Consider the following 15,835-nt stretch of genomic DNA (forward strand, 5'->3'; position numbering starts at 1 on the left):
AAAAAGCAATAGCCTATGAGTTCAGCACATTCCTTCAGCAAAGCCCTATCTGTAAAAATAGCATGTCTACTACCACCTCATACCTTTCTCTTCCTAACCAGAAACAACCCACCAGATACAATAAAAATGCTGTTGGGTGTTTCTTTTGTCAGTCCCTGTGGCGAGTCATTGGCTCAGCCTCCCCACCCCGACACTGCCATGTGCCCATGTGCCCTAGCCTTTGTGTGTTTGTGCCCTGGTTTCATAGAATACTGCAATGCAGAGTGGCTTCATATCGAATATAAAGGCTGCCCCAGCCTGATTAAACCACATCATTGTCCCTGCACAAACCCAGGGCGTGTACCAGCAAAACCAAAGGACGCGAACTGCTTTTGATTCTACAAATGTGAAACCAGGGTAGGCACTTTGCTTTGCTTCTGTGGCAATAAATGGCTTCTCAATAAACTTTGTAAGTCGTTAGTAGAGAAAACAAGCATGCTAAATACAGGCTCCATCTCTCCAAAGCTTATTTTTATAGATGCCATTCAATTAACTGGGAGAACACACCCAAAAGGGTGATGGTAAAATAATCCTCCCTGTTTTACTGCTGGGGAAACTGAGGGGTAGGAAGGGAAGAGTGGTTTGTCTGAGGTGGTTTTGCTCTCCGGCAATGTGAGCAAAGGTCCCAAGTCTTCAGATTCCAAGTTTGGTGTTTTATCTCTAAAATAATATGCTAAGGAACTAGCAAGAACCTTAATTACTCCTCTAGTTCAAGTGGGTCCTTGGATGTTTCTATAGGAAACATGTTTCTGTTGGGAACCCCTAAGTGCCTTGGAGGGGGCAGAGGGTCTCAAATGGAGTGTCAGAAAGAGGCTGGCTGAGGGAGCTTTACTAGGAGGTAGGGGAAAAGTTGTGTGGTCTTGGCCAAGGACAACAGGATGAGATAGGGAAAGATGGTCATTCCAAATTTCCTAGAGCAAAAGAATTTTAAAAAATTCTCTTTTTAACTAGAAATTCACTTTATTTATGTTGCATGATGGACTATGAGCAACCAGGAGCTCTGACTTTGGCATCTTGGAATCTTCAGCACATCACTGCTACGCTAGGATGCTCACGAGTTTAGGCTGCAAATCTGTATCTATCTATATTTATCTATCTATGTAATTGTGGTGAAATATATATAACATCACATTTACCATGTTAACATTTTTTTTTTTTTTTTCAGAGATGAGTCTTGCTATATTGCCCAGGCTGGCACGCATGGTTACTCACAGGTACAATCATAGTGGACTACAGTCTCAAACCTCTGGCTCAAGTAATCCTTCTGCCTCAGCCTCCTGAGTAGCTGGGACTATAGGTGCATGCCAACATGCCCAGCTTAACTATTTTTTTGTTTGTTTGAGATAGTTTTGCTCTTGTTGCCCAGGCTGGAGTGCAATGTCGCAATCTCAGCTCACTGCAACCTCTGCCTCCCAGGTTCAAGCGATTCTCCTGCCTCAGCCTCCTGAATAGCCAGGATTACAGGCATGCGCCACCACGCCTGGCTAATTTTTGTATTTTTAGTAGAAACACTTTGGTCAAGCTGGTCTTGAACTCCCGACCTCAGGTGATCCGCCCACCTCAGCCTCCCAAAGTGCTGGGATTACAGGTGTGAGCCACCGCACCCAGCCCCAGCTTAACTATTTTTAAGTGTACAGTTCATTGGCATCAAGCACATTCCCATTGTTGCGTAACCGTCACCACCATCCATCTTCTGTTTGAATAATATTTTCATGTTTCCAGACTGAAACTCGGTATCTATCAAGCAGTAACTCCTCATTCCCCTGTCCCCTAAGCCCCCCATAGTGACCACTATTCTACTTTCTGTCTTTCTAGAGCAAAGGTATTTTAAACACACATACACTTGGAGGAAAGAATGCTTGATATATATTTTCAAGAATTCACTGACTTAGACAAGAAGGATTCTAACAGTTTAGGGGACTTGATGCTTTGTGGGTGGATTTTGGGGGATTTCCTTCTAGAATTTACCAAAGGTCATCACCCAAATTCCTAACCCCTGACTGGAGCTCAGGGTTCCAGATAATCAGATGGTCCAGTCTCCCCAAGCCTCAGCTCTTGGGATAGGAGGCCCCTGGCAGCATAGGGGTCAGTGGGTTGGCGGGGGCTGCTCGAAGACAGGGATCACTGCTGCTGTGTACCCCAGCCCCACCTGTCCTTCCAGCCTTGAGTAGGGGTGGTCAGGTCCCTGAGAGTGTCAGAGCCTGGTCTAGCCCAGTCAACTCAGCTCAGTTCACAGTGAGGGCTGAGAAGAATGCTAGCTCCTGGCTGCAGGTTCTCCCAGGGAGGAAACCAATAGTGATACCAACAGTTTGATTCGTACAATCCCTTCATCTGTGTCTGAGTCCACTTGGTTTCTCTCATGTGGGATCAGGCCTTACTCGCTTCATTTTATGGATGGACAAATGAAGGCAGCGGACAGTTAGGCAGCTGCTCAGGTCATGCAGGGACCACTCGTGGGACCTGGCGTCTGGTTCCCGGGGCCCGGGCGTGGGAGTGGGGTGGGGGCAGCCCGGTTGGCACTGACCGTCTATGATCAGCGAAGCCCTCTGGGTGGGTTTCTTCCCAGACTTGATGCGGTTCTCATTGATTGCATTTTCAATCTCCTGCAGTTTCTTCAGTGCATTCAGATACGAGGTTTTCCTTTGTTTCTTCAGTTTTTTGCTGACGTTGGGGTCACTGGCTAGGCGGCGGGCGGCCTCCGTAATCTGGGACTGAATGGCAAACTCTCGTTCCAGGCGTTCCAGCTCAGCTTCCTGTGGGAGGGAAAGCACCGGTTTGGGTTACTGGGGATGCTGAGCAGGGAGACCCTCATCCTTCCCTCCCCTGTCCCCTCCAAGAAGGCAAGTCCAGTTCCATGGGAGACATGCTTAAGAGTAGCCCCACTCCTAAAATCTTCACCCACTGAAGTCCCCAGGCACACCCACTGTTGTAACCCTTGCTCCTGTTACTTTCTGGAGACAAGTGTTGGTGTGAACGCTGTCACCATTGCTGAGAACAGAGTTCCCACGCTGCAGGTTTAGGGATCGCTTGGCTGTGTTTCGACTGTGTCCAGCAAGGTTCATCAGGACAAACCAAAGCCTTTGGAGAGATTCAGAGCCCAAGTGACTGCCATTTCCTTTCCATTTTGGATGTAGGATGCAGCAGGATTTTTAGTTTCTTTATGCCATTCTTCTCTGTGGACTTGCTACCAAGGAGCTCACACACATGAAACTAATGCACGGGCCTCTGACTCTCACACTGTGTGCCCCTCACATGCGTCTAACTCACAGGCCTCTGACTCTCATATCTTGTCTTTCCCGTATCCCCACTCACCCGCGTGTCTTTCGGGAGCTTTTTTTTTCTCTCTTTTTTTTTTTTTTGAGATGGATCTTGCTCTGTCACCCAGGCTGGAGTGCACTGGTGCAATCTCTGCTCACTTTAACCACTGCTTCCCAGGTTCAAATGATTCTCCTGCCTCAGCCTCCCGAGTAGATAAGATTACAGGCACCTGCCACCACACCTTGCTAACTTTTGTATTTTTAGTAGAGATGGGGTTTTACCATGTTGGCCAGGCTGGTCTCGAACTCCTGACCTCAGGCTATCCTTCTGCCTTGGCCTCCCAAAGTGCTGGGATTACAGGTGTGAGCCACCATGCCCGGCCATGGGAGCTCATTTTGCAAGCTCTGGCTGTCCCTCCCCCATCTGCCTATTCATGTATACTCTGCTAGGCTACACCCGGGCCCTTCAAGGGGGACAAATGGACAGTGGGTGGTGGTGGAGGCAGTCCCCCTCCCACCCCACCCCCCCAGCTCACTTGATGTCCTTCCCCCCTCTTTTTATTGTAGCTCCCTCCCACCTCTATCCTTCCTTTAGCCAAGAAGTACAGATGGATGAGATTCTCCTCAGAGTTTTGGGACCGGGAAGAATGAAGCTGTGGCTGTCAAAAATGCCTGGTGGACCTAGCGGATGACACCTAGACAGCATGTTTGCTGCTGTCCTCTATGCTGACCAAGCCTCTCCTCTGCAGATGTATGTACACCAGCTGCTGAGGGATGGGGGGAGGCAGCTCGTGCATGTGTGCGTGAGGATTTGGGGATGAATGCAGAATCCCCCGCAAAGCGTCAGATTGTCCATTTTTCTATTTCCTCTCTTCTCTAGTAAAACCCCTCCGGATCAGAGCTAGCTCTAAACAGCACCTTGTCGGTTGAGATTTTGAGCAGTGAGCTGTCTCACTGACAGGGTCCTGCAAGGTGGGCATACTTGGGAGCCTGAAGGAGAGGTAGAATATTTGCCTAACCCCACAGCTAGTAAACCCAGGACAAATGCATCGGCAGCTTCTCAAGGCCAGGGAGAGAGAGCACACATCTTGCCCTAGGAAATTCACGGACACGCTGAAATTTGATGGGAACTGATCTAGCCAAATAGGAGGAGATCAATTGTTTGCTAGAATCAACAGATCTTCCTGTTTAGTGGCTCAGTAAAATATCCTTGCCTCTGGGCACAATGCACCAAGCTGGAGGATGCCATCAAGGAGAAGTTCTTTGCCTGATCTCATTGACTTTTGCGCACTTTAAGCCTAAAGGGAGCAGGAACAAGAAGCGAGAGGAAAAGGTGAAGGTTAAAGAGAACTATTTCGGAGATAATAAACTCCTTCTGAATCCTGCCAAGGCTGGCTGCACTGTTCTCTCAGAGGGAGAAGAATATCAGCATGGACTCCCGCCTGTGGTCTTGAAATAGGCAAGTCACCAAGGGACAAAGACTGTTCTGTGAGTTTGGGCTCCCTGGGGCAGCTGTTCCTGAGCTCTTACAATGGCCCTGGCACCAGACACTGATTCAGAGTTTTGTGGGGAGCCCAGGAAAATTCTCACTATTTAAACTAAGACAAGTCCAAGGCTGAATGCCCTGTCCATGCAAATGTCTGCCTGTTATATGAATAGGGAAGCAAAGTGCGTTTCCAGGAGCCACAGTAGAGACCAGGTGATCATCTCATGCTTCTCAGAGGAACCCCGCAGAATGCCAGCTGCTCCCGTGTTGGTTCCTTTTACGAACTTAGGAAAGATCATGTGTGGGGACAGGTAAGGAAGCACATGGCTAGGGCATTCTCAGGGAGCTAAAGTCCCGCGGTACTGAGAAGTGTGAAAGGTGTGGTGGGACTCTGGGAAGACCAAGGAGGGTGTTGGGGGAACTCCCTAAAAGTGGGGTCCCTTTTTAAAGCTGAAGGGCCAGGTATCTGCCCAGCAACAGGGGCAGTTGAAGTTCCTCCCTAGGGTGGCTCTGATGACCAGCAGGATTTGGAAATACCTGACCTCAATCCCTCCGTCCCCTGCAGTTCCTGCCTACGGTGTGGCACCCCTTCTTTGAGATTGCATCTCCCCTACAAGCAACTGTTTGCTGAGCATCACAAGTGCCAAGTACTGAGTGGCGTGTTTTACATACACTGGCTCATTCAATCCCAGGGACACCCCAAGAAGTAAGGGCTATGAGCTCCATTTTACAGACCAGGAACTGCCTAACTGAGCTTTAGTTTTTTTGTTTTTTGTTTTTTTTTTGAGACAGGGTCTCAGTCTGTCACCCAGGCTGGAGTGCAGTGGCGCAACCTCGGCTCACCGCAACCTCCGACTCCCGGGTTCAAGCGATTCTCGCCTCAGCCTCCTGAGTAGCTGGGATTACAGGCACACATCACCATGCCTGGCTAATGTTTGTATCTTTTTGGTAGAGATGGGGCTTCACCATGCTGGCCAGGCTGGTCTCGAACTCCTGACCTCAATGATCTGTGCACTCTGGCCTCCCAAAGTGCTGGGATTTTGCAGCGAAAGGCGTGGGCCACCACGCCCGGCCACATGAGCTTTAGTTTTAATTGAAGCACATTGGTGTGTCTGCCAGTGTCCCAGGACCTGCCACTGCAGATCTCAGGAGATTCCTCTAACACAGATGGGCCACAAGCACATGGGTCCCCCTCTGAATTCACCCTCACCCTAATCCTACCTACCCCAGGTGTCCGTTTCTCCCAATCACTTTCTTAAAAGACTAAAACTGTACAGCATTCCTTTTTCCCCTGGCTCTAAGTCCTGACCTTTTAAGGCCTCTGTTCAAGAGCTTGTTAATTAGTAACTTCCTTCAGAAGAAATTTGGGAAAGCATTTCCTGGGCAGGAGCCCTGGGCCTGAGGGTATACCTGGCCTTTACTTTCTCTTGGCCTGAGGCTGGATTCTCATTAACCAGCCAGAGAGTCAAGTCTGTTTCGTTTGTTTGTTTGTTTGTTTTCTCCCCAAATCTGAAGTCTCCAGCCCCATCTTCACCCATGTTCAGTCCAAAGGATGGACGTAGCTTCTCCAAACACAGACAAACAAGGCCAGGGCCGCCCAAGCATCCTGCACACATTCTTGGAGGGATGTGAGTAGCCAGGTGAGGCTATGACCACGGGGCGGTGGACCCTACTGGTCTCTCCCCAGCCAATGTACCCTTGCACCTGATGCCATGGCCTAAGTTTTCCTTCTCTCGGCAGCTTTTCTTCCATAGATCACACATCAAGCTTGGCTCTGAGTCACTGAGGGCTGAGAGGCCATTACAAAGCCAAATACACGTGAATGCTACTGGAATGTTCTCCCCAAGCTCAACGTGGCTGCTTGCGCTAGGCCCACAGTGTCAGACAAGCAACTTTGACAGACACCCAAATGCCTGCAAATGCAAGCAAACTACTCCTACCGAGGGGAACCACATACTGACCGGCCAGCTCACTCAAGAAAAGGTATGAGCGAAAATACTGGCATTAGGCAGAAAAGAAGAAATTGGTACAGAAAACCTGGAAGGCCTGACCAATGGGAAAAACAAGGATAACACGAGAGAATCCAACAACAGAAAGGAAGGACGCACCTCTCCTTTGGGCAGGATTTTCTGTTCATCCAGTTTGAAGGCTGTTCCTATTCTTCTCCGAACGATGGGTGGTTCCTCCCCTGGATCCAGGGGATATTCTACTGGCAGCTTGCCCGTGAGCTCCTGCATATGTGAAATGGCATTCGGAGTGAGCACAAATCAGAGTGGGGTGTGTCTGCTTCCTAGAACACACACACACGCACATACATGCACACAAATGCACGCATGCACTTCGATACAGGTCAACGCTTATGCTAGAAATGTTCACATTAAGCACTCTGCCTAAGAGTTCAAGAAATGAAATTTCATTCCTCTAACAATGTCTCTTATGTAGAATAGTTGCACTTCCAAAGTTTTTTCCAAAGTAAATTTCTGTGAGGTAAACATAATTGCCATTTGGCTTTCATTATAAAACTTGAATTTCATTCATTTGTTAATTGAACAGATATTTCCTGCCTGCCTCCTCTGTGCCAGGCAAGGTCACCCAGCCGGTGAGGAGCAGTGTCAACGTGAGTTCTCAGGTCTCTCTAACTCCAAATCCCGTGCTCTTGACACTGCATCAAATATTCCTGCTCAAATATCTAAGTTTAAAGTTTCCTTCAAATGAATTTTCACAAGAGGAGTGGTATCTATATGGCAAATCCCAGAAAAGTGCATAGATAAATAATTTAGAAACCGAGAAAGGGTAGTAACCTACTCTGGCCAGATGCTACAGGAATAGGCTGTGCTTAAAAGACATTAAACTGTTTAATTTAAAAGTTTTAGTAGAATGGCTGGGCATGGTGGCTCATGTCTGTAATCCCAGCACTTTGGGAGGCTGAGGCAGGCGGATCTCTTGAGATCAGGAGTCCGAGACCAGCCTGGCCAACATGGTGAAACCCTGTCTCTACTAAAAATACAAAAATTAGCTGGGCGTGGTGGTAAGCACCTGCAATCCCAGCTACTTGGGAAGCTGAGGCAGGAGAATCGCTTGAACCCGGGAGGCGGAGGTTGCAGTGAGCCAAGATCATGCCACTGCACTCCAGCCTAGGTGACAGATCGAGACTCTGTTTATTAAGGAAAAAAAAAGTTTAGTAGAAACTGAACATATAATTCATGTTATTGACAAGGCTACTAAAAAAACACCTGTTTTGTGTATTTTGGGCCCTGGAAATCTACTTGTTGTGGGTACAAGGACAGTGAATTTAGTTGACAGACTTCCATGGTGACAGTGATCCTGGTTAAAGGCTAAGGATCTGGGGGCGATTCAAGATTAGAATCAGGCTCTCTGTGAGTGAGTTGTATCAGGGCTGAACAATGATCAAATCAGAGTCAGTGGCTGCCCCGCCCTGCGGAGGCCAGGCATCAAATTCAAGAAGTCACTTCCAGAGACCAGAAAAGGCTGGGGGACCAACTGTGCATCTGTCTCTAATGGCAAAGTGGGCACTTCCAGGCCAAGCCCAGCTCTGGCTTTTCTAGCCCAAATCAGCGCAGATGCTGCACAAAGACTCAAGGAGCTGCTCTGACAGGGAAGTTCAGAAGGCTTTTCTCAGGAATATCCATCATCCACACAAAAAGCTTTTGCGCAGGGGAGCCCAGGGCTGAGTGCCCAGCAGGCGGGAAAATCCAAATCATGAGAGAGTGATGCTGGCCCTTCTTCTCCAACTGCTGTGTGCACATGTGTACGCATGTATGCATGTGCAGGCATGGTGTGTGCATGTGTGTACATGTGTACATGTGTACATGTGTACATGTGTACATGTGCACGTGACATGAGCATAAACACATACTCCGTCACTCGCCTGCTTCTCCCTCGCTGTGTTCAGATTGCCGGGAAATGACCCCGTGGACTTTATATTCCTCAATGTAAGCATTTCAGAGCACAATGGCCAACTATCTGAGTATCAGACTCTGCAATTTTCTTCCCTGGTTTTTTCTTTAAAAAAAAAATGTGGTTCAAATGTCTCCAAAGTAGTTAAGTGTTTATTCCGCAACTTTTTAAAAATCTGCTTCCCTAAAAGTCTATCTATAAGTAACACAACTATTGAGGGTTTTATATTGTCAGGACTTGATTTTTTTTTTTACTTAGAAAATTCCAAAAAGGAGGGAAAAGTTGTTAAAATTGCCATGGATCTGTAACTCTAAACTGTTGGTGGTTTTAAAATGTAGTTTAAAAAATGAGGCTACTGATTTTTTTCACCATCCACTTGAAGGTATTTGAGTCGAAGTCTTGATTCTCCAGATATTTAATCTGATTTCATGTGTAACTGGAGCTGCATGCTGAAGATGTAATTTAACACTCTGCAGTGGGGCCTCGGCTTGGTGCCTCCCTATATCCTGCCAAATGCTCTCCCCCTCCCTCATTCTAGTTGCCCCCCTCCCCAGGGGTCAAGCAGCGCGTCTTGATACTCTGCGCTGAGGGGAGAGATACAGGAACAGCACAGATTTAGCAAGACCTCCCCCCAGCCCTTGACTACACATGCGTCAAGAGGCTATGGTGGGACTGACTATAGGGAATGATCACAGGAGAAATCTACCTGCAACTGATTTCTTGTTGGGTTATTTCTTCCACTCAAGTTACATTTTCTGGTGTTAACATTATAAGAAGTGGCAGCTTTGTTTTCCTTTTGTTTTTGTTTTTAAGAGCGATGGTGAGATTTTTTTATAACGCATGCTCATCTTGCCCTGACATGTTCCTTACATTTTTGAAACGTGGATTCCCTGCCGGGTTTAGGGACTTTTTATTAAAAACAAAACAAGGCTTTCCAAATTATTAAAGGCAGACACCCAAACTCCTATTTTTTTCCAATCCTTCAAGCGTATTCTTTATAAAAATGTTGCTAATATTAACAGTATCACATAGCGCATTCCCCAGCCAGGCCAATTGCTTTCCTAAGATTTGCAATGGATTTGTGCTAATGTGGTTCTGCTTTGAGCTGGCTCCGGTTTAAATCAATCCAGACCATAATTAAGCCAAGTTGAAATGTAATGTGATCTCACTCCACGGCCCCTTGTTTCATTCTTCCCGCTGCAAGGCCTTAGTATTTGGGGGAGGGGTATACGTCTCTTTGACTTACTTTGGGAACCTCTTTTGACTTCCCATTCTCAACTGTTTACCGGCAAAGCTCTTTGTAAGGTTAGGTGGTGCACAGTTGCTCCCGTCCTGGAGAGCTCCCACCCCATTGTGCCCATGTGCACAATGCACACATGTGCATGCGTGTGCACACACACAGAGTCATGTGTATTGCATTAAAACATGAAGCCTTCAAACACTTCTAACAAATAGTCATGAAATAAACAGACAAAGGTGGAAATGGATATTTAAATAAATAAAGACAGCAGCTTGCAGCAACCTCTGTGAGACTAGCACATACATAGGGTCGAGAAAGCATTGCTTTTTTTTTTTTTTTTGAGACAGGGTCTTGCTCTGTCACCCAAGCTGGAGTGCAATGGGGTGATCACTGCTCACTGCAGTCTCAAACTTTCAGGCTCAAGTGATCCTCCTGCCTCACTCTCCTGAGTAGCTGGGACTACAGACACACACCACCACCTCTGGCTATTTTTTTTAGAGACAGAGTCTCACTATGTTGCTCAGGCTAGTCTCCAACTCCTGGTCTCCAGTGATCCTCCTGCCTCAGCCTCCCAAAGTGCTAGTATTACAGGCACGAGCAACTGTGCCCAGCCTGCATAAAATTTAAAAATGTCATTAGGCTAAGATTTCATTTTTTAAAATGAAAAAGTTAAACACCAGATCACAGGGTCTAAAGGTGATTATATATCAAGTGAGATCGTGGTTTCCTTGTTGACCACCAGTGTTTCTCAATAGGATGTCCAAAGACAAGTCTGAAATACCCTTAAGAAAGAACAAAAGCCACCACAACAATAAACTCAGGCACAAAATCTTGGGAGGATGGTGGCCAGCCATTATGATCAATGAGGCACTATCACATGAGGAGATGCTTTATGCAAGTATGAGGGATGAGGGATCATCATTAGGACTTGTCGCTTGGACTCCCATGGGGTCCTCTTTGGGATTTTGCCAGCACCAACTTTAACTGGTCATCACAGTGCTTCATCAACCAATTCTTTGATGGGTTTAGGGACTTTTTCTTTTATTGAAAAAAAACACGGCTTTCCAAATAATTAAAGGCACACGCCAAAACCCCTATTTTTTCCAACCCTTTAAGCATATTCTTTTAAAAAAATTCGCTAATATTAACAGTATCACATAGTGCATTCCCTAGCCAGGTCAACTACTTTCCTAAGATTTGCACTAATGCGGTTCTGCTCTTTCTCTGACAAAGCACATTAGAGAGGTTTGGATGTTTCCAACATTTGTGTTTCAGGAGAGCGCTCGCCGCCCATATAGGCCCTCTTTTTATCACTACCCTTGCCTTCTGTCAAAACGATCAAATGACATCAGTCAAATGACATCAAAAAGATCAAATGACATCAGAAAGATCAGTGACATCACAGACAACACCAATTTCAATGGGATGAGCTAGGAAAGGCTTACAGCTTCTCGGAGACACAGCTTCTTCAGTTCCTCCAGCCTCTGACGCAGGGTTTCCTCCAGAGCTTCCTGCCTGGACTTCAAGGCAGCCAGCATGTCCTTCTTGGCCGACTGCGAGCTATCTGATTCCTGAGAACCTGTCGATAAACAGTGGGGTTACTTGGCCAGCTGACAGGGGACACACATCTGGACCACTAATGAATTTAACTGGAGCCCACGCTGTGGAGATGGGATTTACCCCAGGAATCAAGGGAGTGTGAAATGAAACAGGTGCTCAGCACTCTAACTGTGAGAAGCACATTCCAGCACTGCATGGAATTTATAGCCAGTCAGAAGAAATGGCAGGAAGATGGACCCTCCTGAAAAAGAAGTTTATCTTTCTCAATTATCTTAAGAAATGTCACATACCTTTTTAAATTTTACTAGCAAATTCTAATAGACTTTACACAAGAAAGGGGGAAAGAAAAGCTCATGTCAGCAATTTTAATACGTATTGAGTTATTTATCTTTGTTTGAGACAGTCTCACTCTGTCGCCCAGCCTGGAGTACAGTGGCATGATCTCGGCTCACTGCAACCTTCGGAGGCCTCCCAGGTTCAAGTGATTCTCATGCCTCAGCCTCCCGAGTAGCTGGGGTTACAGGCATCCACCACCACACCCGGCTAATTTTGTATTTTTAGTAGAGATGGGGTTTCGCCGTGTTGGCCAGGCTGGTCTCGAACTCCTGACCTCAAATGATCTGCCTGCCTTGGCCTCCCAAAGTGCTGGGATTCCAGGTGTAAGCCACCGTGCCCAGCCCTAAAACGTATTTAAAATGTTATTTTGTTCACTTAAAAATACTTATTATTTTTGCTTAGTGCAAAGATAATGTGTGTTTATGATAAAAACCCTGAAAATGTAGACAGGTATAAGAAATAGTCCATTAACTAATCACCCAGAAATAACCATTGCTATGCATTTTCTTTTGGCCTTTTTTCTAAGTACATATATTTAAAAAATAAAATTAGAATGCTATTGTATTTTTTAACTTCATGTTTTGTATCATGAGCAAATTCCCTAATAAAAGTTATACATATTTTAACATACTTTTCCTGGGTAAAACATGATGATTCAAATAGCAGAGTGCTAGATAGGAAACCCTGTGGAAGGCAAACTTCAAACCAAACAAAAGGAAAATAAGCTGAAATGCCATCTGGAGGAATTTAGGTTAGACCAAAGGAGTAATTTCTGGGCTGCCAGTGTTTGGATTCTGAAATAACTTTCCTAGAGTGAAGCAATTGTACTTTTTCTACCTTGATGGGTTAGAAAAGGAACACTGACTCTCTACAAAGGGAAAAGCTGATTATAACTTTTCTTTTCTTTTCTTTCTTTTTTTTTTCAGACAGTTTCACCCTTGTTGCCCAGGCTGGAGTGCAATGGCACCATCTCGGCTCACTGCAACCTCTGCCTCCTAGGTTCAAGAGATTCTCCTGCCTCAGCCTCCCAAGGTAGCTGGGATTACAGGCACCCGCCACCATGCCCAGCTATTTTTTTTTTTTTTTTTTGTATTTTTAGTTGAGACGGGGTTTCACCATGTTGGCCAGGCTGGTCTTGAACTCCTGACCTCAGGTGATCCACCCGCCTCAGCCTCCCAAAGTGCTGGGATTACAGGCATGAGCCACCACGCCCAGCCGATTATAACTTTTCTTTGCAAGCCCATCGTGAGCAGAAGTGTTAGAAACGGACAGGTGTTAGTGGGTGTGCATTCAAGGGGCTCACACCATGCCATTGACAACTGCATCAAAGAACTTCAAATACCTAGGGAGATTAATCTAATTAAAGATGAGCAAGATCTCTACCACGAAAACTGTCCTAAAGACCTAAATAGAGAGAGAGATACACTGTGGTCAAGGATTAGAAGCTTGATGTTGTAAAGATGTCCATTCTCCATCAATCAATGCAATCCCAGTAAAACCTTGGCAGGACTTTTGGTAGGAAGATGAAAAAATTCTATTTCCATAGGAAACAATGGATTTTTTGGACAATTTTAGTAAACAGATGAGAGAATAATCCAGTCAGAATTCCCAGAATCCACAGTTCTGTTTCTTCCAATGGTAGAAAAGGCAATGCAGCATCATAAAGCTAGAAAGAACTTCTGTCCCGTGGCATCAAACAGCTCTGCTTCACTTAAATTGTCCCCATAAATATACCATTCTTCTATTTAACGTCTCTGAGCAGAAATCCCTGCATTCCATCAATTACCATACATACAGGCTCTTACAACCCTAATCACCAAGAACTCTCAATGTCTAAGAACATTTTAACTCTAACGTGGGTTTTGTTCTTTCCCTTGCCTCAATTTGAGCTTGAAATAGAGAATATATCTGTCACCGCAGAAACATACTATCATTATGCCTCCAAAGCAGCTAACAAATATTAGCTTGAATGAACAACCAAATAAATGTTCACAGTCATATACTTGGATGCTATAATTATCTCCTCTTCGTAACAAAAATCTAATACCTGTAAGTTGTTCCATCGTGGAACCTACCTTCCAAGCTTTGAATTATGTTCGTAGCTGTTTCCTGGATTTTGACATACTTCAGTTGCAGGTCTCCAAATGCAACTGGACACAAGAAAGCTTCATCCGTGATCTCATGGTTCTCATGTACTAAATCCATATAGTGTCATATTCACACAGCACATCGCTGAACATTATTGCAGGTTCCCCTTTTTGAAATGGTTCAGGTTTGCTCTCTCCATAAGCCAATCACCCTGTGCTTACCAATCCTAAATTATCTCCAGTTTATGTCCCTCCAAGGTTACATGGCTAAATCATTGTGACTCTTAATCTGGTTCTCTTAGTAACAGTCACCAATCACATCTGAAGACTCAGGAACATTTACTGAAGTACTCCGTTTCATCATTGAAAGAATTAATAAGAATGTAAAACAATACTGGAAGGAAGTCAGACTTTAGATTTAAAAAACAGGCCTAGAGAAACTTGGGTCCAAGAAGATTAAAGGATTTCTAGCTCAAGTGAAAAATTCATTGTTTTCCCTTTCACCCCTGCCTAACCTCTCAATAGGAAATAATGATTTATTAAGTCCAATCTAAGAATTAACTGTGTTCAGGAATGGCACAAATTACAAATGAAACTCAAGGGAGGTAAAGCACACAGTTTTTGGATGATCATGTTGCTAGTTATGGGATTAGTTAAGATTTGGCCCTGAGTTCCAAGGCTCATTAATGCTACCCAAATTATTATCATTTACAATAATTAGCCTAGATACCAAGCCCACAGAAAACAGGCAAGAGAGTCTTGGCAGACTAGATGGCTCAAGAGCCCCTCTCCGTATCCGCTAATGCTGGTTGGCACCACTAATGCTGGTTGGCTCCGTTTCATGCCATTAGCCTGGGAGTTACTTCAGGGCGAAGATGGTGTCTGGGTACCAAGTCAAATCCCCGCAAAATCACTGAGCCAGCCTGCCTTGGACATGCAGATTTCCAATGTGGCGGTAACTGGATGGTGGATAGAGGGTAAAACAGATCTGAGTTTGATAAAGTCAGAACCACTCACTGAATGTGTGGCCTTGGGTAAGTTACCTGCCCTCCTTAATTCATAAAGGCTGAATGAGAAAACACATCTCCAGCACTTTGCACTGGGCCTGGAATAGGTCAACCCTCAAACTAGGGCAGGTTGAACATGAGCATGTGTGCGCACGCACACGCACACACATCCTAGTAGAATTAGAAAGAGAAATCATTGCAACTGCCTCTTCACTGTTGCTCAATGAAGTATCGGTCAAAGAGCTTCGTACCCAATTCAGTGTAACACTTGAGGTCCAAAGCTCACCTTTAGAAAGGAACAATACAGAACCAGGCAGTGTTTTCTTTAAAATTTTTTTTTTAATTGGCACATAATATGGGGTGCACATTGATGTTTTGGTACATATAATGTATGGTAATCAGATCAGGATAATTAGCATATCCATTATCCAAACATTGATCATTTCTTTGGGTTGGAAATACTCAATATCCTCCCTCTAGCTATTTGAAGCTATACAATACCCTACTGTTAACTATTAACATCCTACAGTGCTATAGGACACTCGAACACATTCCTCCTACCTCACTGTAATTTCTGTCCTACAACAAATCTCCCCCATCACCTACTCTCTCTACCCTTCCCAGCCTCTAGAAACTTCTGTTCTACTTTATACTTCTATGAGATCCACTTTTAAAAAATACATAGTGTTATGGCTGGGCGCGGTGGCTCACGCTTGTAATCCCAGCACTTTGGGAGGCTGAGGCAGGTGGGTCACGAGGTCAGGAGGTCAAGACCAGCTTGATCAAGATGGTGAAACCCCGTCTCTACTAAAAATACGGAAAAAAAAATTAGCTGGGCATGGAGGTGGGCACCTGTAATCCCAGCCAGTTGGGTGGCTGAGGCAGGGAATTGCTTGAACCCGGGA

The 15,835-nt window shown here is 45.5% G+C and overlaps 1 protein-coding gene across 15 annotated transcripts in view; it reads right to left on the minus strand.

Moving 5' to 3' along the window:
• Positions 1–15,835, minus strand: part of FRMD4A (FERM domain containing 4A) — a 688,079-nt gene that overhangs the window by 17,700 nt on the left and 654,544 nt on the right. For all 15 annotated transcript variants that reach the window (XM_063781409.1, XM_054660740.2, XM_054660742.2 and 12 more), the window contains 3 exons: positions 11,386–11,519; positions 6,891–7,013; positions 2,564–2,792 (listed from right to left, as the gene is read on the minus strand). In XM_063781409.1, coding sequence (XP_063637479.1) covers positions 2,564–2,792; positions 6,891–7,013; positions 11,386–11,519 — 486 coding nt within the window. The remainder of the gene's footprint in view (positions 1–2,563; positions 2,793–6,890; positions 7,014–11,385; positions 11,520–15,835) is intronic.

This window comes from Pan troglodytes, chromosome 8 (genome assembly GCF_028858775.2).
Source record: "Pan troglodytes isolate AG18354 chromosome 8, NHGRI_mPanTro3-v2.0_pri, whole genome shotgun sequence".
Taxonomy (NCBI): domain Eukaryota; kingdom Metazoa; phylum Chordata; class Mammalia; order Primates; family Hominidae; genus Pan; species Pan troglodytes.